The sequence below is a fragment of the Eucalyptus grandis genome, chromosome 5 (genome assembly GCF_016545825.1).
Source record: "Eucalyptus grandis isolate ANBG69807.140 chromosome 5, ASM1654582v1, whole genome shotgun sequence".
In the NCBI taxonomy this organism is placed as follows: Eukaryota; Viridiplantae; Streptophyta; class Magnoliopsida; order Myrtales; family Myrtaceae; genus Eucalyptus; species Eucalyptus grandis.
The window spans coordinates 30911489-30937957 of NC_052616.1; the positions used below are offsets into that span (position 1 = coordinate 30911489).

At 36.2% G+C, this 26469-nt stretch overlaps 2 protein-coding genes across 2 annotated transcripts in view; both read right to left on the reverse strand.

Moving 5' to 3' along the window:
* LOC104444879 (ABC transporter C family member 2) overlaps positions 1-26469 on the reverse strand; it is a 116181-nt gene that overhangs the window by 89317 nt on the left and 395 nt on the right. The gene's annotated exons all lie outside the window — the stretch shown is intronic.
* On the reverse strand, positions 1422-26411 carry LOC120293351 (ABC transporter C family member 2-like). Its single transcript, XM_039312472.1, is given in 29 exon segments — positions 1422-1811; positions 2208-2622; positions 2844-3089; positions 4556-4677; positions 4808-5353; positions 5356-5563; positions 6479-6802; positions 7088-7268; positions 7968-8356; positions 8945-9097; positions 9223-9321; positions 9562-9762; positions 10325-10465; positions 11539-11706; positions 12334-12427; positions 12514-12620; positions 14288-14422; positions 14557-14664; positions 15167-15241; positions 15494-15559; positions 15910-15966; positions 16770-16794; positions 20281-20361; positions 20441-20555; positions 22363-22519; positions 23126-23165; positions 23509-23687; positions 24634-25087; positions 26390-26411. Coding segments are annotated over 28 exon segments (4863 nt in total). The 5' UTR covers positions 24967-25087; positions 26390-26411; the 3' UTR covers positions 1422-1713.

Sequence of the window (26469 nt, forward strand, 5' to 3'; positions counted from 1 at the left end):
GAACATCTTCATACGCCTTTGAGGTTGCATTGGTTATTTAAGTTTGATTCATGATAGTGGGTTGTATGGTATGCTGAAAGATGTAAAGGAGTTGATAGTATGTCGGAATTGTCACGAAGTGCTCATACCTCATCCCGATCCATTGGGTTGAACGTATGCTTGCGGGGATTATGAGGATTCTTTCATATTTATCGGCATTTCTCTAGCTAGTTGAGGGTGTGGAGTTAAGACATAATTGAAGATTGTTGCTCTAAGCTAAGCTATTAGTTGGATTGCTTCATTGCTTTCTAGTTCGGAAGTTGTAGAGTGTGCATTCATTTGTCTCTCTTTGTGCTTTCCATTTTCAACTTTTGGCAAAATGACTTCAGCACACTGCTTTTGCTATGAGCAAAGTTATATTTGCTGATGCCATACTTTCGAGATAGAGATTCATCATCTTTGCATGTGGAAGAAACTCTTTTTTGATTTGAAGAAGCAAAGATTCATACTCCCCAAGGAAAATGGTTGAGTTTCCAATATTGTTTTAACTAAGTGGATTTAGATGATAAAGTTTAAGTTATGATTTTCAGTATAAAAGCACCGTCCTTCAGTAATGAGTCGTGATCATTGTTATGATATTCAACTATTTAGTTGAGATTTTGAGAATTATGTTACGACTAATTGTGAAATGTCATAATTTTGTGGTAAGAAAATGCGAATTTTTTTATTGAAAATGTTAATGCGTTACATGGCAATAATTGGGACGATAAGAATTGATGTTAGAAGTTGTAAGCTTGAATTGTAAGACAGAGATTTACATGTGACATAGAGAGGTCATAATAACATATGTGATCTTCATAATTGTAGCTTGTGAACTTCTAAGTCGCAAGTTGTGATATTTTTTTAAAGAGCTTTTTGGAGCAAGTAGACTTGGTCAATTTCAGTTTTAGTTTCCTTTAAAATGATTATGCAAGGCAAGTACTTAAGCTAGATACGTTACTATCTTGGTGATTTGGAATTTATAAGAAGTCAATTTTAAGATGATCTTTTAAGTGGTAATATTCTTTGCTAAGATTTGTGGTTCAAAGATTGTTCTTGTTTTGAAAATCTCACAATAAAGAGAACAATGGCCAATTGTCTTGGGAGATTATTGAGATTGAAATTTGAAGAAGTTGATCTTTATTCTAGTGTTACGATTAGAAGTACACATTTCTTATTTTAATATGGTGACATTATATGTCTTCTCTTGGTTTGTATTAAAAGTTAATTATTCATGTATCAACTCGAAGTACAAATAAGGACATGAAAAGTATTTAAAAGTTTTTATCAAGTAAATGATGAGATAATCTTAAGCTATGTACGTGATCGAAATGAAGAAATGTTTATGATCATTATAGAAGATGTATTATGTTTTAGTATGATTGCAAATATTGGATTTCAAGTGTCGACGAATCATAACGAATATTATGGTCATGGAGAAAATTGTTGTACAGGTGTTATGTTGATGATACTTTGGAGATATTGGAAGATGATGGTGCAGTTCACGATCGTCGTGAACCACACCGGTTATGCATTGGATTACATTTATGTTGATCCTAGGCCACAGTAACAAGTCGAATGTACAAAAAACAGAGGTGCAGGCGTGTTTTTGCTGCCATAACCATCTCATAATTCTAGTCTTTTGTTGACAGATAAACACTGCTAAAAAAAATTAGTACCGAGGCATGCTGCTCTCTACATCTCAACTTGGTCCCAGTCGAACCTTCCGTCTTCAAAACCATATTCAGATCGGTGAAGTCTGTTTCTCGACAACCTGCTCATCATGGCAAGACCTAATTTGCAGAAACATAGAAAAGAAAGTTTGTCAGGCCCCATAGAAGCATAGGAAAGCAACCGCGTATAACTTTGTGAAGTTATCATTGCTCTGCCTTCACTTAAGAAGTTAGTAATTCAGGTAAGATTATTAGAAAGAAAAGCATCTAAAACTGTATTCATTATAACCGAACTAGAAAAGCATAGAGTAATATATTCAAGTTGTTAGATGCGTTTAAGGCTTTCCTCAATGGGAGGATAACGTAAAAGCACAAGCCATTTAATCACACGTCTAAACAAATTTGATCAGATGCAATTGAAATCTCTTCTATGAACAATATTGGATCTGTGTATTTTTTCTGTCCCACAAATTATGACAATTACTTTTGACAGCAACACAGTGAGACGAGTTTTACCTTCAACCATTCGATAAAGAGATGACCACCAGCCTTCACTAGAGATTTGATACTGATTTAGCGATTCCTCAATTGTTTGATCATGCTTTCCTTCCAAAACTCCCCGCAGAGTTATGACCGCATCCTTGGTCGCCTTCAGAATGCTGTTCTCATCCTCAATTTCCAACTTTTGAAGATCGTTTTGAGAAGTAGTGAGACTGACAGCCAGAGCAAACTTAGCAGCATCGTTCCAACGTGATGATGCAAGCCATCTCCTCTGTCCATCCAACCGCTTGTTCTCTTCTCTGCCAGATCTGCTTTCCTCGACTAACTTGCGTAAATACTGAGCATTAGCTTCCCCAGTACTTTGTACCATCTTAGAGAAGGCACTTCCTTCTCTAGACAGCAATTCCTCTGGAGGATCATATTCCAAAACCTAGAGCACAAGCCAGAGAAATTAATGCACGAACTGGGATAACATAGAAAAAAAAAACTATCATCCAGCTTAAACAAGCTTGTGCCGGTGACAACTCTTAGATGCAGGTTTCATTTACTCCTAAATACTAAGCACAAGCTTAAGCAAGCTCATCTATGATATGAAATCACACATGGTGGAAAGAGATGAAATCACACATGGTGGAAAGAGGATGTTATTACCCGGCCAGAATCAAGAAGAAGGATGCGGTCGCAGTCAATTATGGTATTTAGCCGATGAGCAATGATAAGCATTGTACATGATTTGAACTCCTCCCTGATAGTTTTCTGGATTAATGCATCCGTTCTAACATCAACAGCTGCTGTCGCTTCATCGAGAATTAGTATTTTTGATCTTCGCAACAACGCTCGAGCAAGACTTAAAAGCTGCCTTTGTCCAACACTGAAATTATCTCCAGCTTCTGAAACCTGGAAACAATATAAAAATGTTGCTTCTAAGTGAAGTTACACTTCTCTTGATCAGTAAAATCAAAATCTATAAATAATAAGAAAAGTGGGTAGAATGGGCTTGTTGATTCACTTCATCACAGACTGCATTCCCTCCCACTTCTCCTATGTTACTTATTCTTTATGTTGATGAGATAAAAGGGGGGAAAAAGCTATCAATTCCATTTAATATGCCCCATTAATGTTCCAATAAAACATGATCTAACACAAATTCTTTTAAGTTATTCTGGATGTAATGTGACATAATTTCACACAATAGTCAACAAAGCTAAAATCATCAAGAGAGAACATCTTTTTGGAGTTTATAACAATGCTTTTGCCAAATGATAATGGAGGTGATTCCCAAAAATATCTTCTAATAATATGATAATAAAAAATATAAATTTATGTTCCTTATATGCATATGAGAGGCATTGGAAAGGCCTGATCATATCAACTTGCATTGAGAATTGAAAAGACCAAATCACACATCAGATATCTCACTTAACACAAAAATTAGTGCACATATAAAGGCTTTCTTTGTTTTCAATTGAATGCAAATACTTAATTCTAATAGGGCATTAAAGATTTCCTACTTTGACTTGGAGTGGTACTTTTAGAGAGTCTATAATTGTTATAAATCTTTCTTGTCATCAGAGGTGATATATTATAGAATTTAGCCAGTATTTGCTTTGAGATTGTATGATGCAATGCTTCTATTAGGTGTGATGCACAAGGAACCCTAGATGTGACGCATAGGAAGGTTTGGGTGTGAATCCTAAAGATTTTTTCTTCGTTGAGGAACTCATCGTCCTACATTAGAATGCAAACATAAATCATTCTAAGTTCGTGTGTCAAACAATGCTAGCACTTAGCAGACATGCTGGTAATTCAAAGAATTTTATCATGGAAAGTTTGAGGTAACAGAATGAGAAAGGAAGTGGACATGGATATGTAGGAGCAGGACAAAGTAAAACTGCTGATCCTCAACTATCTACTTCAACCTCAAAATGAAGAGACTGACAAGTAAAATTACCTTGCAGCTAAATGGTGATATTTTACTACCAGCAAATTCTTAATATCCATGTTGATAACATCGGGGTTGAAGAAGTAATAGTATAAAAGAAACGCATGTCGTGAATGCAGAGAAATCCATACCTAATCTGAGCATGGAACTCATCCTAAGTACACTATGCACAGGTAATATCAATGTCAACCACTGTTGTTGGTGTTCTTGTCAAACCGGATTTAGTTCCCAAGTGAATAGGAGATCCAAAACCCAATCATATCACTTCAGGGAAGCCAATTTAAGGAAATCTACTACATGACATAACTTTATCCACACGAAAGTGCACTTAAGTGGACCCAATTCCACGTGCTTTATTATGCTAGTTGATCAGTTGTGACAGCCTGAATTGATAGAAAATAGGAAGAAACAAAATATGTACCTCTGCATCGAGGCCCAAAGAGTTTCTACGAATGACATCCTTCAGATGTGCCCTCTCCAAAGCCTCCCAAAGGTCAGCATCATTATGTTCACTGAAAGGATCAAGATTGAATCTCACGGATCCTGGACAAAAAGGGAACAGATTTAGTCACAAGGAAAATTACCCAAATTATCAAAGAAAGGCTATTGCCATCCTGGTAAAGTGAACTTTATTATATTAAGATCAATTAACGATATATTACATAGGGTTTACCTGAAAAGAGCACGGGTGACTGTGGTATTATACCAAGAACTTTGCGTAGATCCATCAGCCCAAACTTTCCAACGTCATAATCATCAATCAAGATTCTTCCTCTTTCCAGCTCAACAATCCTAAACAAAGCATTAATCATGCTAGATTTCCCTGCACCAGTTCTTCCGACTATTCCGACCTTGTCGCTTGGAAAAACAGTGAAAGATAGCCCATGCAGTACTGGAGGAAGTTCTGGACGATAACGTAGGACAACATCCTCAAACTTTATGGATCCAGATGACGGCCAACCCGGAGGAGGGCGGTTGCTCTCAACAATAGGTGGAGCCTCTGAAGGCAAATCTATATATGTGCCTACCCTCTCAACAGCATTTAGACTATTTTCAGCAAGACTTGCAAGCCTCAGAACTCCAGTCAACAATCCTGTAATGTTTAAAGCATAACTAAGAAGGAGACCCGTGGTGGATGCAAATGCCTGCTGATTCTCTGCTCTTCCATTTTGCATGACTGCAAATGTTGCTGTAAACCATATCATAAGGCCACCCAAAATTCGAGACGAATTCCAAGCCAACGGTTTCCACTCATGTTCACAAGAGTAAATCTAATGTTGTTATCCATAGACTTCCCATTTATTTCGGCCATGCGATCATAAGCTTTGTATGCACGGATAGTTGATAGACCATTCAGCGCTTCTCCAAATTGTGCATAAACTGGGGACCTTGTTATAGAATCTAAACGTTTCACTTCACGAGCTGTGCTCTACATGAAAAGAACAGATGACTTTCAGTGTAAAAAAAAAAAAAAAAATCGGTCTAAAATTACTATGCATAGCAGTAGTGGAAGGCTGACTAATTGGGATCAACGTGCAGCAACCTGAATGCTGACTAGTAATTCAGCAGACATTGCAACCAAAGGCATGGAAGAACTCAGAATTGAAAAATAGCAACCAAGTACTACTACCATGAAAAATCTTGATTTGAAATATGATGAAAGCAATTTAAATTACTATAGTGCTGAATACTTGTGAAATCATTGGTAGCAACATTTTCAAATCTTCAACTTACTTGTCTATAATTTTATTTTATTTTTAAAGTGCAAATAGTTAATACTTGAGGTAGCCTGCTACAACTTTCACATAAACATAGTGAAATTTTAAGTCAGGAATCAAAATATCCAAAATGTAGCAATTGCATGAGAATGATAAATCGCCACAGTGGGAAAGTATTGGACATTATCAGTTTTCACTATGAAAAAAAAAAAAAAAAAAAAGCAACAACAAATCTGCATTTTTTAGCAACTGACAAGTGCCTAAAGAGGAAGGCAAAGAACTGGATCCATCTTTAACTTTTGTGGCTTCATTGTGATTATATTTATGTCCAACAAAACCAAAAGATGAGATCAAAGGAAGCAGTCCTAAATTTCATAAGCAAAAGAGTCGCTGCACTTGATAACATAAGTTTCTCAACTTTTAATAAAATAGATTTGAGTTTTTCTGCATCTAATGCTATAATCCAGTTTAACCTTTTGAAATTGTCAGACTACAAACAATTTATCATGCCAAATAATATTAGACATTACATAAACTAAACAGTGAAAAGTGATAAACAACAAAGTACCAGCTTCTATTACTCCATAAGCAAAAGTGGGAAAACATTCACGGAAGGATGGACATACCTGATAGTACAAATAAGCTCCATAGAAAAAGACCAGAAGAGGCATTATAGCCCACAAGGACATTGTACTCACAATCCCTATCAAAGCAAATGTAGAAAGAAGCTGCGACACCATACCCAGAAACATATTAACCATTAGTGCAACAGAGCGATCAATGTCTCCAAGATCCTTGGCAAACCGATTAATGATACGGCCAAGAGGATTTGTGTGAAAGAAAACCATTGGAGCTCTTAGGATAGAATTAAGCATGGCCTCATGCAATCTTTTTGCTGCATACAGACTTGAAATGATCAACCAGTACGAATTTGCAAGAGCCACTAAAACCTGAAAATGAATCCACAGATGGTTAGTATAGAGATTTCAGGAGATACTTTCTCGGTTTTCCAATAAACTAATGATCTTGTCAATGTAGTCTGTGCACTTATAAGTCTACATAATAGCAGCAGGCAAACAAAGCAAAAATATTCATTTTTAAAAAAAAAAAAAAAGTCCTTTCCAGTTTTTCTTTAGGTCATATTACTAGAGAAAGTAGTGTTTGCACACAAATTCCTGCAGAAAAAGAAAAGACTGCAAAAATAGCCGATGAACTGTAACCATCTGGCATTATACCTGACCAAATGATAGAAGTGCATATATCAGATTGTAGAAGCCCGCGTTGTAACTCTCTTGGTTACCTTGATCTGTCCAATAACTTAACCATGTGCTGCTTGAAACTCTTAAAACTTCAGTAAGGATATAGCATGAAAAGAGGATCATAACCACCCACATGCCTCCCAATGCATTTTTATACCTGAGAAGGAAGACTTGCAATATTAATTACGATGCCAAAAAATAATAATAATAATAATAATAATAATAATAATAATAATAATAAAATCGGCATAGAATTCTTTTCCAAACATTTTCTCATAGACATCCAATCCCAAAGACATTTCTAGCCTCATTTCTTTTCGATAGGAAAAAGTCAAGTACATATATTCCGCCCTCTGTTAATTCTCCTTAATTTACAATTCCAAACTCTCTCTCTCCATCTTAGTTCCCAGCCTACCTCTCCCATCTGAACAAAAATGTAAATAAAAGTACAATAAGCTCTATCATCCTCCACAGAATTGAGAGGCATAAGAAAATATTAAGTTTGAGCTTCTACTAACGGAACCATTTGCTGCTCTTTCAATTTTCTACCATGTTGCTACCAAACAAGAAACATAGCTGGAAAGACATGAATAATAAAGCATCTTCCCCAAATTTCTTTGTGTCAAACGCTTCTAGAAATTTAAAAGGATGTGAATTAGACTACAAAGATTTCTAATATCATCAAGTTCCTCCAGCAACTGTAGCTAACTTCAGAGGAAAAATATTTTTTTGACTGGTACTTTGAAGACCTTGATATTAGAAGAATTAATCGGGCATACTTTTACTTCTAATTAAGCCATTTTCAAAAATTTGTGCTACGTTTTAGTTCTGGAGTACCTAAAGAACATATTATTACCTGGCCAATACTTTCAGACTAATAACACCTGTTTCCCTTTCTTCCTGCTTAATAAGCACTGATTTGGTTTCCTTCTTCTCGCTTGGGTTGCTTGAGTTGTTGGGTACATCATTAGCAACCCCATTAGCAACAGGTTTTGACGAACTCTTCTCATCAACTGAATCACTATTTTCCTTCTCCTCTGCATATTCCTCCATTTTACCCGCATTTTCCATCAACTTCTGAAATTGCTTGCCACTGCGAGAGAGCTCATCAAATGTTCCTTCCTCTTCAACCTTCCCATCATGTACCAGGATTATCCTATCTACTTGTGATAGAAAATGAAGCTGATTTGTGACAAGCACTCTGGTTTTCTTGTTTAGTTCTCCCTTGATGCACTTATCAAATACCTGGAGAAGAACTATGGAGATTTAGCAAGAACAAACTATATTGCATCTAGTGCATATACTGGACAAGCTAAAATCACACAAAGACAAAGCCAGGATATGGAGCCAGGGGAAGTGGAAACAAAATCTGCACCCAAGCTGCAATGCATCCCTATCTGTCTGCACACGCACTCATATAATAACATCGACACATGGAGAGGACCTTTTACTTCTGAATCATGAACTCTTTCATTTTCAAAACTTCTGTACATCTGGGGATAACTGTCATGGAATATATTAATAAGGTGCAAAGAGAAGTTAAGCAACCAAGATGCGTTTTGGTAGATCACATATGCCCACGCAATTTATGCTTGCATATCAAAATCAGTTGTTTTACTAATTCAGAGGGAGAAAGACAGGTAAAAACAATCTTAAGAATCTCAGCCAATTGCAAGACTACAAGACAAAGGATCTGATAACAGTAGGTGGAAAATTATCTTTATATGTTCAAGCCATCTTGACATGATAAAAGATCAGAAGAAAAAAAATTACGGTAAAATTAAAATTAGAAACAATTAATGCAGAGCAAACTTATTTAGAAGGATTAAGCACCTGTCGAGCAACATGTGCATCTAGAGCACTTAGTGGGTCATCAAATATGTAGACATCTGAGTTTGAGTACACGGCCCGTGCCATAGAAACTCTCTGCTTTTGTCCACCACTTATATTCACCCCTCTTTCACCTATCTCAGTTAGATCACCGCCCTGGTAATTATTCATGTCAGAATGCTGAAGATTTTGGCAAAGAGCATTGAACAGCATGGGATTGCTAGCACAATCCAAGTCCAAAAGAACTACATTAAAGATACAATTATCAGATCTAAACTTACAGGTAGCAAGTCAAGGTCGTGCCGCAATGCAGTCACATCTATTGCCTTCTCATATCTTCTTGATTCAAAAGGAGATCCAAATAAAATGTTATCACGTACCTGCAAGAGGTCATTTATGTCCCTGCTGAATTTAATGCTTTTGAGGAATGGAAGAGCTTACAACGTTTAGTTGGGTGTGAATAATCCAAGAGGTCCACATTGTTATTAATATTAGAGTGCAAAGAAGAACACTCCAGTGGTAAGATTCATTATGTTCAGATAATAAAGTGAATGTTCACAGACAGTAATATAAGCAAAAAGAAATTCATGAGAATGAATTAGAAAAGCCTTAATACTCACAGTTGCATTAAAAATCCACGAAACCTGAGGAACATAAGCAATCATTCCTCTAATCAACACATTTGCATCTCCAATTGCAGGAAGCTCCCCAAGCATTGCTGATATCAATGATGTCTTTCCTTCTCCAGTACTACCAACAATCGCAACCAAATTGCCTACTGGAATATCCAAGTTTATATCTGATAGTGTGGGCCTCTCTGCCTGAAATACAAAATCAAGCACTTCAAAGGTGTATCTACGCAATTGCAAAGAAACAGAAATTTGCATTTGCAAGAGTATTTTTCCTTTTGGACTACATATAGGCTACAGAGTACATGGCAAGGGAAGATGCCAATTGCTATAGACTGCCTCTGGCTATGAAAACATCCTCACTGTACATATTGACAAACAGAAAATGGTATCTCTTGCTTATTTAAAGGAGCATGTAAAAAAGAATATCCATAAAATGAATGAGTTTACAATTGTAATAGTTAAGCAATTAATAATTAAGACAGATCTGAGCTCTTTTTCAATATATCCCCTCCTCCTCTTCTATAATTAATGTTTTCAATTTATCTATATGTTTGCCTTCTCCAGGAAACAGCTTATCAATATGGGGTGAAAAAACTGCATATCTAATCTTAAAGCACAGAGTGCTTTGTACAATAGTACCCTATCGTTTGCATGCACACAGTTCTGCCATCGGGAAGGACCAATTGTTATAAAAGCAATGCTTGTCCTCTTATGCATGCATACTCAGGAACTTCCAAGTTAAAAACAAGACCTTCGCATCCCAAGAAAAGTTTCCATTCTTGATGGTTATCGCTGGTTGTCTGGGATCAAGAGGTGGATTAGGCAAAAGAATTCTTTCCTCAGCTAAAAGAAGATCCTCCAGTCGCTTCAAGGATACATTTGCATTTACGGTCTGCTCATGTAAAACAGCATCAGAAGCTTGAAAAATTATGGAAACATTAAGAGCTGGTTAATCATGCATTGCACCTAACAGAAGACAATATCAGCCACAACAATGAAGTGCTCGACATAAAAGATTAAGTACAAACTACATTAAAAGATAAATTGCAAGAACAATAAAAAGAGGAAAAATGGAAATGAAGCTCAACAATCTTACATTTTACTCTTTCTTATCATCAAAATTCTCATGTATTGAAGACTTATATTCAGTCAGTAGTGTGCCACGCAAGTTATAAGCAGGGGTTCATGGACAAAAATGAAAGCAATGTCAACTAGTGGTATTGTCGACACCCATTACCACCAATCATTGCCATTGCCATATTGAAACTTCTGTTGTTACTAAAAAATCCAAATATACTTGGAACACTTTGAAAGCATATACATCCATCATCAATTTTCTGACAGAATGAAAATATTTTCCGAGCTAAAGACAGTTGACTAGAAACAACCCAAACTCTAGAGAAAACTAGGACAAGATCAATTAAGGAGAAAACTCACCCATAGAACTTATATATTTGTCAATGATATTTTCTTCAAATAGGGTAATTCTACTGATAGAATGAGAAAACCAACTCAGCATTTTGTCAAATCATCATGTATGAACCATTTTCAGACAATGTCGATTTTCCATCTCTTCAAAGCACATATAAGTCAGAATTGCATCACAATATACACATCCAAGCAATAAACAAGAGATTTGAGCAAGCAGCGATTTTCTAAAGAATGATTCAAGTAATTAAAACTCCAAGCATACAGAACTCCTTAAACTGAATGAAGGGGACCTGAAAAAAGAAGGAAAATACGAGCTGCCATCCTCTTTATAAGACACGATGAATGAGAATGTGTTTCTCTTTAACATTTTTTAGTAGAGAACATGTAAAAGATAGAAGACAACTCTAATATTACACAGGTTTTAAGCACTCAAAAGTCAGAAAACCTATATCAGAGACATCAATACTTTATGTGCACACCGCAAAATAGCACCAGGATTAGAGCAGTTTAATGATAAAGAAAACTTTGAAATACCTGAGTTATTATATTAGGGAGCATGAACAGTGGAAACCGGAGAACAGCAAAGAGAGAAAGAGATGTAAATGCCCTTGCTGGTGTCAGATCTCCACCAAGCAAAGTGAACATTCCAAAAGAAATAACAGTCACCACAACTGGAATGCTGTTCAGCAGGAAACTATTCAACTGTGGAAAGAGACAGAAAATCAGTACTCAAAATGCCAACCTTATGGTCATCAAAGTTTCTACCAATAGGAAACCACTGTCACATAGTATTTCAGAGCAGAGCTGGGCACCATATAAGAAACTCTTTTTAGTAATCATGATATTCCCTTAGTTTTCTAGTCCTAGAAAAAAAATGTCCTCAGCATTTTAATCACCAAGAAGAAAGCCGAGCAAAGTTAGCCCCTTCCTAATTTGTGTTTTCATTTAGGCTTAATGTCTTTACTCACACTTTTGAGCGACCAGATAATTTATCTCGCATTATTTTAAGGCTCCAATTGTCTGTTGTCCTTGTAACAACTGGTAAAATCTATTAGCTGTCCTCTGAGTGAAGTCTGGCATAACAGCACATTTTCCCTTCACTTTGAGTAAAATCAATACAAGTTTGTGGAAAGAGAATTGAAAACCATGCTCTGACATCAAGAATGTTGCTTTAGTCCCTGGACTTGAAACATGACACTGTATAAACTAAACCATGCTATAAGATACGAAACAGTAGTAGTCAACCTCTTTAAAAGTATAGACAAGAATCTCCACACTCCCAAGTCTTAAATAGCATGGGTATTACAGAAATAGATTATAGCACTATACCGCTCCTAATGTTTGAGCCTTTCGGAACCATGATAGTTCATCAGTCCGAACGCTTTGAACTTTGGCTTGGAAACTACTCTCCCATGCATAACATCTGAAGCACATTGAGCCCAAAAGAAGTGTCAAATGCTTAATTTTCATGATGAATCAAAAATAGCTGTTTAAAAGATGAAATCATACTTTACAGTGTCCATTGCAGCCAAAATTTCATTCATGAGGCCAATTCTCTTGTCTGTTCGTTGCAGCCCCTCCTTGGACAATTTTTGCATTCTGCTTATGACAAGAGTCTGTTTCAAGTAAGATTAAAAGAAGTTATTAGATGAAGAAATTCAAAGACAGTGAAGGCTAATTGACAAGTTGCAGAACCATAAAGTGCATTAATTACTGACATTCTCAAGTAAAATTATTTAAAAAATAAATGAATTAATAAGAATATATCACCTGAATAAAATTCTAATTTTTAGTTTATTAGACCAAACTTTATTTGACATATCTGCAAATATTGCATGCAAGACATAAAAGATGTTAAAGGAAAAGGAGTATAGAATTATAGAAAAATTTTGTCCCATAATCGCTCTCAAACTCATTTTCAGCATGACAGTAGCATCCCAAAACAGCTCCTCAAATGAAGAGAAAGTTCCCTACATTTTCATCAATGTACTCCAGTGCTTCTAAAGATAGCAAATCACAAATGTTGAACAGGCAGCCTCTCTTTTTAACAAAGGAGTGAATGAAGTGTCTGCTTTCTGTGCAAACAGATAAGATATATTTATTAACAAAAAATTGCTCATTTAAAACATCTGTTTGCAACATTTCTATTCCTTACACACACAGCAAAAGCTGCAGGGCTTCTACCTTTATCCCCACTATTAGGTTTAGGTAAGTGACCATTCCACTGTTCAATCTAATCATCAAACTGTGTAAACCAAACAAATTTTTAAGAAGCGTATCTCAAATACGGATTGAGAACCCACCAGGTTAAACTTTAGGAAAAGACAGATGGTCAACATGGTACTAAATAACAAGCCAAGAACTCTTGGCACTCCATCTGCCAGTCATTCTACATTTTTCTTGTCATAGTGCTCTGGTCTCCAATTTTCCCATTAATGTGATTAGTCCTGATGCTGCATTACCCACAATAGGTCTAGCTTAAATATGAGGGGACTCTTAAAAAAATTGCCAGATATATGTTGTAAGCCCTTTTCCTAGGGGTTTATGCTTTCAAGGAAGACAGTTATTCGGAACAAGTTAGTCACCTACATTATGCTTTGCAAACATTATGGCTTAGATATAGAAGGAAAATTGGCCTCATTGCACTTCGTAGAGTATAAATGATGATCCTAGCCAAGCATTTTGCAACTTCACCTTATAATCATGCATTATTCATTCTGATTTGAGCCGCCTGACTTCCAAACCAGACTAGGGTGAACTACGTACCATACAGAACAAATTGCCTATCATAGTGCTCAAGAAAGCTATATCACAAGCACGTGTTAACTTTATCGATGTAGTTTATCTAAAATAAAGTGGCTATGTGCATATAAGATGTTGTGCACCATCCTTTTATAACACCAGAGGAAACATGACAAATCAGAGCTAAGACTTTTTGACCTAGTCCAATGACTAGAATGATCACCTACCATCACAGACAAAGTAAACTTATTCGAGAGTCAATTATTTATCTGCTTGTAGTTCCTTCAAAGGTCAGGGTATTTTTTCGACGAAATATCATCCAAAACAATGGAGAGTTCTTAATTTATTCTAGATAGTTTAGCTATCTTTATCACTTTAAAAAGAAAAACACTAAAACCACCGTGCCTAACATCCTTAATATGTCAGTTTAAGAGTATAATAAGATATACAAGAAATAGGAGACAGGTTTCACTATTAGCGTTATTACCCAGTATGCCAGCAGAACTTAATATAAAATTAACAGAGTAAAAAACTGGGGTACCTGTATAGGGAATAAAAGAACGAGCATGAGAGCACCGAGCAGTGAAGCAACCCCAAGTTGCTTGTATAAAAGCACCATTGCTATGACTATACGAAACGGAGCTGACCACAGAGTATGGAGGGATTGACATATTTGCTGTTGGAAAAAGGAACAACTTTAAGAAATAGCAACTACAACTTCCAGATAGGACTGCTAATTCAAATGGGACTCAGCTGTGACTGGCTACATGTTGAGCAGTATGTTTACTCATAAATGAATATGACACATGCCTGAAGTGCTTCAGCATCAGTCGTCATCAAGTTGGTGATTTTTCCCGATGCAATCTTTTTTCGAGACTCATGAGTTAGCCTCAGGGATTTGCGGAAGACAGCAGCGATCTACAAACAGTGAAGTCAGCAATACAGGTGAACTATGATGAAGCTTAAGTATACCACAAAGGAAAATTAGGCCAGGCACAAAACAGGGCCACAATTCAAAAAATTTGTCAGCACAAGGAGCAGTTTGATTGTTGATATATGGGGATTCGATTGTTATATCATTAGTCCACGTTCTAAAGAGAAACAGATCATACGAGAAGCTGCACATTAAGAGGGAAGATAAATTTTAATTAACAGCCACTGACACCATACTCTTAAATTTCAACTGAAGCTATGTGTAAGTACAGATGCATTTCATTATGTACATACTCCCACGTGTGCGCACTGCTGTCTATGCAGTTGTCTTTCAAATGTGAATGGAGGAGAAGAAAACAGAAACAAAGGGAATGTCTAAAAACAGAACTTAATTGAAAATTTTCGGAGTTAAAATCGAAAAATTTTGGATGAGAAGAATATCAGTTCCTACTTTAGTAACAGCTAGGAGAAAGGGAAGTAAATTTACCAAAGTAGATCTCAGGCGGTAACCAACACGCATGACATTTTGAAAGTACTGAGCTTCAAATAACACACCCCCCACCTGGATTCAAAATCAGAAATCTTAGATTCAAGGATATAAATAAAATTTCGAGGTTCATTATGTCAATATGGCATAATGACTAATCTCAGATAACCAACATAAGAGAAAACTATCAATAGCAAATTGGAATATTACCATATGCAATGCTTAAAAAAAATTACTAGAAGCAAATCAACTAAATTTGAAGCAGTTAATAAGACAAACAATAAATTGGTGCTTGATAGTAAGGGAAAGGAAGAATTAATGTCATACCACACCAACAAATATTAGAAACGCATATATGTAACCTATCCAAGCTGGATCCCCACGTTGCATAGACTGCAGATAATAAACAATGAGAAATTTCAGATCAAAACATAACCTGCATATGATGGAAAAACAAGTCATAGACTTGCATTAAGATTCTATGTAAACCCAGTCTAAACTAAAAAAAGAAAAGTAATCAGAGGGCCTAAAAAGAAATGGCACAAAAAGAAGCAACCACCAACTTGTTTCACCCAAGAGTACAAAACTTGTGGGTAATAACATACTGAATTGCCATTTCGCTATGTCAGTCAATTTGTCTGCATGTGTCTGTTCACACATGCACACACACACACACAACCAGGTCTCTCTTTGGGATATCTTAATGGAATGCTAGAGAAAAATCATCAAAGGTTGAAACTAACCAGTAGAAGGCTGTTCAGGATGAGTGGCCCCACAAATTGCGAACAATCATTCCCAATCTATACATGATTCAACAAATCATAACAAATTGTTAGCAATGGATGAGATATATAAGTACTAAAACTTAGTGACTATCTATAGGACTGCACAAAATTTAAATTCAGAACAAAAATTAGCTTTTAGCATGATCAGCAGCAAGTACAAGGACAAAAATGTAACTCTGTAATAAAAAGCAGGGAATTTTTCATGAAAAATAAAATATATGGTAACATAGTCGCAACAATGATTTTTGTATCATCTAGAAAAATTAGTCAACAGAAAATATATTCATGATCAACAACACTTAAAACCTAAACCTTTTGGTTGATGATGAAAATATATTTTCATAATTCATTTATGTGAGCTATTTAAGCAATCATTTTTAGAAAAATATTTTCCGAAATGTTCATTTCTGTGAAAAATATTTCCCTGTATTGTGATGGTGCATTCAATTTTATTTTGTGGATTTTCTCGCCAAAATTTTAAAATGATACTATCTGTTAAATTTATGTAAAATTTTCTCACCAATTTACTTGTCAACATTCGTAACCTTGGAAAGGTTTCAAGTACTTCATGTCAAAATAAAAGTCAAAAGTGCATGAGCTGCAAAATCTAAAAAAGGTAAAAAAAAAAAAAAAAAAATTAAAAGTCATCCCAAACAAAAATAGAACTAGTGTAGAGACGTATTATGAAGTACGACAAAGATTTTCAACTCTATTTGCACCAATCATCATGCATGTAAATTGGAGTTCCATTAAAGCCAGCCTATCAAGTGCAAATTTAAATCTACATAAGTATAAGGTCAAGTGCATTAGTTCTATACCTTCCAGAATCCACCCCACCAAAACCTACAAAATGAAGAAAAATGCAATAAGAATAGTATTCACCAGCCAATTACTAGTCTAAAGAGGCAATCAACAATAGATAACTACAAACAAGATGCCACAGAAGAATGATGGATCTTTTCTTCACTCTTTTATAAAAAACATAAAAGATAGAAAAGAAAGCATTCACAAGCATAGATTATGGCATGCTAGCAGCATAGCCAGACTCCTGGATCTTTAAAAGCTGCAAATCCCTGTAATTCGCAGCTTCTATTACTTTGAAAGCATGATGTCAATACAGAGTTAATCATGTAAGACAATAATTTTTCTTGATTTGTATAAGACCTGGAAATGCAGTAGCTACTAGTTGATAATCTCATAAGTCCTTAATGCCAAAAGCACCAAATATTGCTCATATCTTGCTCATAACAGTATCACTCCCAGCATATTTCAGCTGTTTATAATGAATAATCTCACTTGTATACATAAATTAAATATGATAAAACAGTTGTCAGACTGTGTTCCACCATCAGCATGTTTATGCATCTATATAATTACTTTTACACCAAACTTTCATCTAGAAGTCAACCACAGAGGTCAGTTTAGAGACAACCATTCTCAGAAAGGCCATTTATGACCTTGCTAAATAGCTTTACATTTCTCAGCCTGCAGTGTCACTCTACAAATTCTAATTAGAGTTCTCCAACTGATTGATGTCTACGCATAGAATTTACTGATGCATTGTTTAAACAGACCATGGAAACAAATTTTCATTGGCCAAAAAGAAAGGACATGAGGTTACACGTAAAGGCAGCCAATCCAAGGGAAGGGTACTGAACTCTTTGATGTATCAAGTTAGGAAAGAACAGCAAGCCCATCTTCAAGGCATAAAAAGTTGTTCCTGTCGTCATGAATGTGGTATGCATCTCAAGTGTCTTGGGACTAGATCAGTTTCGAAACATTGTGATGTAGACACAACTGATAAGAAAAGGAAAAACCCAAGCATGGAGACCTATGCAGGAGGACCCAATGTCCCTATCATGAAAACCCAAAAATATGTGATTTCCTCACTCAAGAAGACTGACAGCGACAATAAAAAAAAAAAAAGTTAACAGCTTCATATGATGATTTTCTGAAAAGTATATTCAACCCACTGAAACATAACGTTATTTATCTAGTGACATATAGTCCACATGAATAGGATAAACAGAAACCAGAATTTGCCCGAATGGAAAAACTCCCTGCAACTGTCTCAAGCAAGTCATCAGCTGCTTTATTTTTCCAAAAGTTGAACAATGATTATCAGCTAATTCACACACAGCCAGCACTAAAAATGCTAATATTACCTTTGGAAGTAGCACCAAAACATATGATTTCCCTACAAAGCATGGCCAACCACAGATATAATTAACCTAGGCCGATATTTTCCTCCATCCAAAATTTCTTCCAACCATGTATTTGATTGGTAGGTTACAAGTAATAGATATCACCCACATGCAAACTTAACTAAAATTAAATGAAAGCGCTGTCCATCTTGTAACCTACCAATCAAAGGAAACCATGGTTGCATGAAGTTTCCTCCAACCAAGGATGATGGAAAACACGATCCATTCAACTCTTTCTCATGTTGTCCATGGTTAGATATTTTCCCATGTTACAGACCAAAGGAACAAGGTACTCTATCCTGCACAAGTCCAAATCTCTTTCTAATGAAGAAACCTCAATGCATTTATGCATCTTTCCTAGAAAGAGTAGTATAACTGGTAACCTAGATAATCAGGTTCTCCTTCAACTTATACACAATTTTTATCATCTAATTGCTAATTAAGTCCCACAAAAGAGCTGAAACAGAACACAAACTTCTCTCAAAATTTTACTGGCTTGTAAGTATTCGATGCTTCAAGGAAATTTAAGAGCGAAGTCTTCTTTTAAGCAGCTAGGAGAGATCCAGAAAACCAATAACTCAGCTCATCTATCTAGATCAACACTCTTGCAATGACACATTAGATTAACATCTGTCAAAGGAAGCATTACACTGTGTTTGGGAAAAGTTTTAGAGGGTAAATGTTTAGTGTAGAAAAATGAGGTGGAGAAAGAGAAGGCAAGGGAAATTATTACTTATCATTGTTTGTAAAGTGTGGCAAGTAGAGGTGAAGAAATGGTTAAATTAACAGTTTATTATGATTGGAAAGAGATACAAAATGAGTAGAAAATTAATTTCTTGACCTTCAAGTCATCTATGGTATCTATTTTCAAGATAAAGAAGGGGATATTTTGGTATATTGAGTCACTCAAATATTAATTCTGTAGGTTTTCTTCATCATTTGGTGAAGAAAAACACGAGTAGGGCCCACAGACATCTTCTCCCTGAATTTTCAATCCATACCCACATTCCTCAAAAGTTCTCCAAATAGGGTGATCTAAATCTTTCTTTAGGTTGTATTTCTACTCCTATTCTTTACCTCCTTCCCAAACTAAGTGTTAGAGATGAATTTTCATAGACTTAGCCAAAGAAACCCTCCAATCTCCTGTTACAAAGGTGGATTATAAGTATCTCGATGCTTCAAGTACATTAAAGTGTGAAGCCTCCTTTTAAGAAGCAATAAGAGATTCAGAAACCAGGAGGACTATTGATCCTTTTATCTATCAAGACGAGTAGCTCATTTCATCTATTCATATCCAACCTCATGTCTCCAAGGACAGATGCAGCAGTTACAGATAAATTTCGATACCCATAGCCAAACAAACTCAATCTCCGCTAATGAGTTATTGCTCTCACCAACATACTACACCAACACAACCCTGCAAACTTTTTATGGTTTATGGCTAACCTCCAAATTTTGATAGATGAAAACAAATATCTAATGCCCAGCCAACCAAATTGGTTAGGAGAACGGCCCTTCATCAAATTCAGCAGGTTACACTTAACAGTCTGTCTAGGTTTTCCTATTTGAATATCTAATAAACAAACACATGTCCACCATTACATGCATGTCCTTAAAAATTGATCCACGTAAATGCATTGTCATACTAAATCAATAGCATTCACACAGACAAACAGCTTTTGGGAACTACTCCATTGAGGAAATATACCAGATAACTGAACTATTTATTTAGCACTCAAAGGAAATGTACAAGAGATGAAGTCAAAAAGATACATAGTTGGTACTAATGCAAAAAATTCAGAAGAGTCAGCAGATTCTCCCATGTAGGGCCACGGTTACAACATTAAGTTAACTAACTTTTTTGTTGAATTATGAAAAGTACCCAAAACATGAGCAATACAAAGATTTGTTCAATTTTGTCAGTTTACATTTTAAGTAATTCAAGCAATGGTCTGTAATTCTTTGTTTCTCTTGTCTAAAAGTCCAAGTGATATGATTTATAGGACTTGTTTTTTCCCCTTTCCCAAATCATTAAATGACTTATTTAGGCAGAGTCAACATTTAAGGGCCCGATGTGGATAGTTCACAAAGTGACAAAGAATATACACAAAACCTCTAAGCTTACCTTCCCCCCAAACTCCTATTCAAAGCTCTTAAAAGCCATGGTTTAGACCTCCGGGACTCCTCAGCCCAACAACTCTGGAACCTACAAAATTAGCAGACTTTAACTGGGACTCATACAGATAATGTAGATTGCCACAATTTAGAACTGATAGTATTCATACTTGCTGTTCAGTGTTTCTGTTCGATCCCATGTATCTAATTTCCAGATATCCTTCTCAGTTAGAGGTTTTCGATAGCCCATCTTCATGAGTGGACCCATCCATGAAAAAGTTATTCCTAAAAATACACAGGAAAGCAAAATGAATTGTATTCAAACATGTGAAGGTCCTCAAATATATTCTTAAGAAGATACACATTCTATAACATCTCTCTGAAGTATTAGAAAGCAAGCAAACAAAAAGATAGACCCAACTAATATGGAGAAGTAATAAGGCATTGAAGGACTAATTAATGCAGGCAGAATGAGATTTCTGACCCTCATTGTCCAGTGTTCATACTTTTCATACAAGGGAACAACAGCAACAACTTGGACGTACAAAGAGGATAACTGCCTATGAACCAGTTTATGAAAATATAATATACTTTCCACGCTGCCAAATTTCAATGTGCTCTTATGATAATAATCTTTTCTTCCTCTGTGAAAACAGTACCCCATTTGTAGCTGTCAAGAAATATATGTTTTAGAGGAAGTGCAAAGCAATTGGAAACCACGTTCGGAAGCAACATAATCATGGGTAAATTCCATACTTAAGATTAGTCAATCTTGAGGAAAAATAGTAAGATTAGCTATTAAGACTGAAGAATTTTTATTATGTTCATAATAGCCAAAGAAAATAAAGTCAAATAAAACTTATTTTGTCTGTGCTCCTGGGATAGGCACTGTTGGGAAATGCAAAGGAAGAAGATCAACTTTGAATTAAGTTTTCATCATTTTCCTTTGATCATTGTCTCATTGTAGGGAAGATACACGAGAAAACTTCATACAGGAAACTTTTCTTGTCGAAACAAAATTTTGAAGAATAAGGTCATCCTAGGTCATGTCTTACAAATCTATTTTAACATAAGGGTGTACTGACCTATTTTCTGAACTGAAGAGTTTTGTCACCATCAATCAAAAAACAGGTATTTCAGAAAAGTACTAAACTTTCAACATCCAGATGACTGACTTTCTCCTTAAGCAAATAAGTGCTCTATTGCCTTGAAAGTATCAAATAAAGAAATGCATTTGCAAATAAAACAAAGTCCATAAATGAGTTTTAACTCAATCTGTCCTGATGTGGCTTTCAGTTCTCCAAATAGCTCTTCATTACCAAAAAAGCAAAAAAAAAACAAGGGAAAAAAAAGTTTGATGCTCAAGTGAAGAATTTGTCAATACCCATTCAGATTAAACTACGACTCATTCTAGGTAAATTCAGGAATGGAGATTATGTCAGCCCTTAAGCTCATGGCCACAACGTGGAGGCCGTCCGCGTTCCCTAAAGTATTTGAGGTGCTCCGAGGAAAGAAGTGTTGTGCAGGGACCATGGATATGATAGTGTCATGGGATATGCGAATGCAGATAGGGTGGTTGGTTTCAACCTCAATGCTGATGCAAGGTATCTTAATAATGTTGGAATCATAGACAGTCCTTAGCAGAGCATGAGAGGTTTATTACTGCAAACATGGACAACCTACTAAGCATAAGATTTTGTCAAAAAATATGACATTTAATATTGAACCACACCTCTATCATCAACTGAAGCTTTTGGATAAATTAGTAGTGATTTCAGTCTCTACACAAAAATTAAAACAATAAAACTCGTGTTTTAATCTCTCTAGGCCCCTGATTTGCCTTTCCAAATATAATCAATTATGCTTTATTCTTCAACCAATCCCAACCTAGAATGAAGGAGATTCTTAAAGCATTTAAATCAGACACCAGGCCTTCATGTGAAGGCTAAAGCTCCTAAATAAGTTGGTACACACTTTACAACTTACAGATCTAGCTCCCTATCCTTTGAAGAGGAATTTACTTTTAGCAGCAAAATGCAACATGACATTCGCAAGCTTGAGAAGATAGGCATGCTAGGGAACATATACATACTTGAAAATATATTGGCATTCCTCTCTGGGCATATCTGCTCTGACCCTGGAAGTTCTTCATATTCAGCTTCTTGGGCTGATTCAGTCCGCACAGGGGTATAGCCAGGATAAGGATCCAAAGTGGGCATATAAAACACCAGCATTATCCCAAACAAAAGCTACACCAGAACAACAATACCACATGATAAGCCATAGTAGACATTTATCGAGCATTGAGATTTAGATAGGTACTATACTAGTATTTTCTTTCCATCATTTGACGGACATATACAGAAGATAGTAATTGGCCATGCCAGCCTAATGACACGAAATTCAGCTATATCAACTTTGGGAACATCAGCAACTGATTTTAATAATAATATGATCAGTTCATACTTCCATCATTTTCCTGAGATTATGAAAAAGTGTACCTTATAGAACATAAACAAGTCTCCTCCCTACTAATTTAAGCTGAAAAACTAATAAGCATGCCCCTTATAAACCTGAACTACACTTTCACTTGTACAAATACACAATGGCAAAACTTTTCCTTCGCTAGCAACAAAGTTATCATTGGCTAACACCAAAGAACCAAAAACCTATTTTTGGGCACCAACCATATATAGTTTAAGCTATATCTAAGATCATGCATTAACTATATGTAGCTCTCTCCCCATGCCTTATGGTGAAGAATTTTCGTTTCTTGTCAGAGAAAGATAAAATATTTTCAGCATCAAACTTAAAATGTGAAGTGTCAGCAATTAGGAAGTTGCAGACGAACATACCTGAACAGCAACCTCACTGATGTACAGATGCAGTATTAAACTGCATAACAACAAAAAGCACATGATTCAGTGTACTGTAATAGATTAGGAGAGTGTTGTAATACTTTCACAGCATATAATGGAACTCAAGTTATAAATTTGCTAGCAAGGCTTCACAAGATAACATGTACATGTCCCAAGGGACACGTCAGCCAGAAATCTACTGAAACTAACAATTTCGGCCCATTCATTGATGGACGCCAAAAGGATGAGATGTATGGACTGTCGTGTGGGAGGACATTTGATACTTTAAGGAAAAGAAAGGACTGTGTAACTAAAACAAAGAACAAGTACTGTAAAATCAAAAGAAGTGGAGCACATAAACAGTAGTGCAAAGTTCGAACCTGTTGTAGAAATCCTTCATAGAGAAAATAAGGTTGAACATTGCAGCATTCCCTATCAAGGCATAAATGACTCCGAACCTCACAAACCAGCGAAATTCATGGATATAAACTTTAGTTTCCAAACCAATCATGACCAGCATTGAGCACCAAGTATGCGCTTGAATCATTAGGGAGAAAATCTGGAGGAGAAGGATCAGCATTAAATGTTAAGCATAAAAAGATAAGTCTACCAAATGAAGTAAGCTATTCGCATTTTGATAATAACTCGGTGTTTTTTATTATCTACAAAAGTATATAAAGAACAGTTTCATTGACTACGAATATCAGCAGCTAGAAGCAGGAAGCTGCAAAATATGTAGGTTCCAACAACTAACTTGGATAAATAAACTCAGAACTAGTTTGAAAGAATATATGTGGGTATTGGCTAATCAACTTTAGCTAAAGAAGATCCTGGTACGCAGTTCTGTCTCTTTTTCTTGACAAGCACCATTTCATCTTTCCTTAAAATACAATAAATTCATCATATAGACCTACTGCTACATCCATCTCCGATTAGAACCCATTACCAATTCATAAAAAGGAACTTAAAAGTAAAAAAGCAACGTGTGATAAAAATTGAAGATGATAATACTTAAGGATGTAGAACATGCCATAAGGCAAGGAACAGTGAAAAACATCGAGAGTAAGATACAGAGCTATGAAAAGTTATTTATCCAGTAGAATAACCAATTTGAAATCGCTATAGCCAACTCCAGAAGACAAGACAGAGGGCATACAAGGATATGAGGAGCATCTCAGAAGTGTAATCCTACTCCTAATTTTATCAAATTCTAACTCCTAAAACTTTCTCCCATGCTATCGTAAGAACAGTAGCAGAAGTTATTAAATGCCCATTGATACACTTCTTGTCAAAATGCCATGCATTTATCACATATTCAAACCGAGGCAAATGACCATCAGTCAACTCATTAGATAACCATGCACCATAGCATGCCAAAGCAGTGGCAGCATCAGAAAGTGAATATAACAGATCACAAGAAGCCCATCAGAGGGAAAAGGGAAAATAGAAGGGGAAAAAAAAAAGAAATAAACAAACAAAAACAAAAGCAGAAGGAAAAAACGCACCTCAAATGGGGCTAGGCCTTTCTGTCCATCTAAGTTGAAGACTGAAATTCCCATGATCAATCTGAATAATGGCTCCGCAGTACAGTAGAGAGCCAACACCCCCAAAACATAATTGTACAACTTTGACCTCAAGCAGAACCTCTTCACTTCGAAATCCTTCTTCATCCGCCATACTCGATATAAGCAAAGGCCGAGAAGGACCACATAAGAAACAGTCACCACCAGAGAGTTGACTGCACATGGAGTGTACACACCAAAGGCATTTTGGACAACCCTCCCCCACACCCCATAAGCCACTGGCTGACAGTACCAATTAATCGGGTCGAAAGCCATTGTTGCTCCCTCTGTCGCTATTCTTCACCTCAAGAGCATAATCTTCACTTTCCGATCCTGATAAAAATTGCTTCGAGTGCGAGGAAGGAGTCTACCACTGTTGTCCAATGCAAGCCTACTCCTGCAAAAGCATCAAATATCTAATTATACAGATATAAGGTACTAAATGACAGGGAAGGAGGAGAATGAAACACTGAAGCACTGTGCACAGATGAAGAGGACTCGGCGCTTTTCACTAGTATCTTTTACTGGAAATCCACCCAAGAAGCAGCTTCAGTCCGCTATATCATCAACAGTAACAATGGCTAAAACAATCAAGCCATTAAAGACATTCCAAAACATCCATGGGACAAAATTTCACTCCCCATGAAATACCATTCATTTCAGACAAGTAAAATGCAATCAGAAAGAGGAATTATGGAAAGTATACTACGAAAAGAATAAGTAGAGCGAAAAAGTTCACTGACCGAACAGGAATCCTCGGAGAAATTCAATGATGATGATTTATAGAATGATTATAACAAAATTAAAGAACTAAATCGATTAAGCTTCAAAAGTATAAAAGCTTTTGATCTTCACTAGAAGCAACAGCAGCAAATTACCCCGAAACCTGGGAGGAAAAAGTAAAACCACTCAAAAAGGCAGCCCGATCTTGGCTGTCTCTCTCTTTTATCTGCAACCCAAAAGTTGAAAAGGCTAAAAAAGAACGTGCGCAATCTCTAATGACCAGATAGAGGCAAGGGAACAATTGCCACGAACAAGAGCATGAAACTAGCAGTACGACGAAAACACAGGAGAAACAATTTTACAGGAAGCCAACAGATTTCAAGTGGAAATTTGAAGAGAAATGGCCAAGAACCCATTTTCGCAAATGAAAAAGAAAAAAAGAAAAAGAAAATATAATATACTTTCACTTGACTGACGGATTAAACTTAATAATTCCTCGGAGGAGCTGCGATCATAAGAAACGGGAAGAGCTAAATTAATCCAGCTTTAACTCATAAAAAAAGCGTATGATTTTCACTTATTCATTGAAGCTAAAGCAGCCACTTACACTGGCAAAATGGGAGCAAAAAGTAGAACCACTCAAAAAGCAACCCAATCTTCACTTTCTCTCTTTTTCACACACACACAAATGTCAGAAAACGCTGAAAAGAACAAGGAACAATTGCCCAAGACGAGGAAAAACACCAAAACTAGCAGTCTCGATGAAAACCCAGAAGCCACAATCTTCACAGAAAGCCAACAGGTCGGTTCAACAGCCCATTCCGCAGAACAAGATCTCATCGTGAGAAAACCCACCGCCCCATCCCGGAGCTAACCCAAGAAAAGAAGAGAAAAAGTCCACGCCTTCACGCGTTGACTCCGACAAGAAACGCAATAATAAGACAGGAGGGAAAAATGCGGAAAGAGCGGAGCTCACGAGATTGGCGTTGTTCCTGCGAGCTCAATCAACGCGGAACGAGAGCTACCCAGAAGACCCAGAAGGCAAAAAAAAAAAAA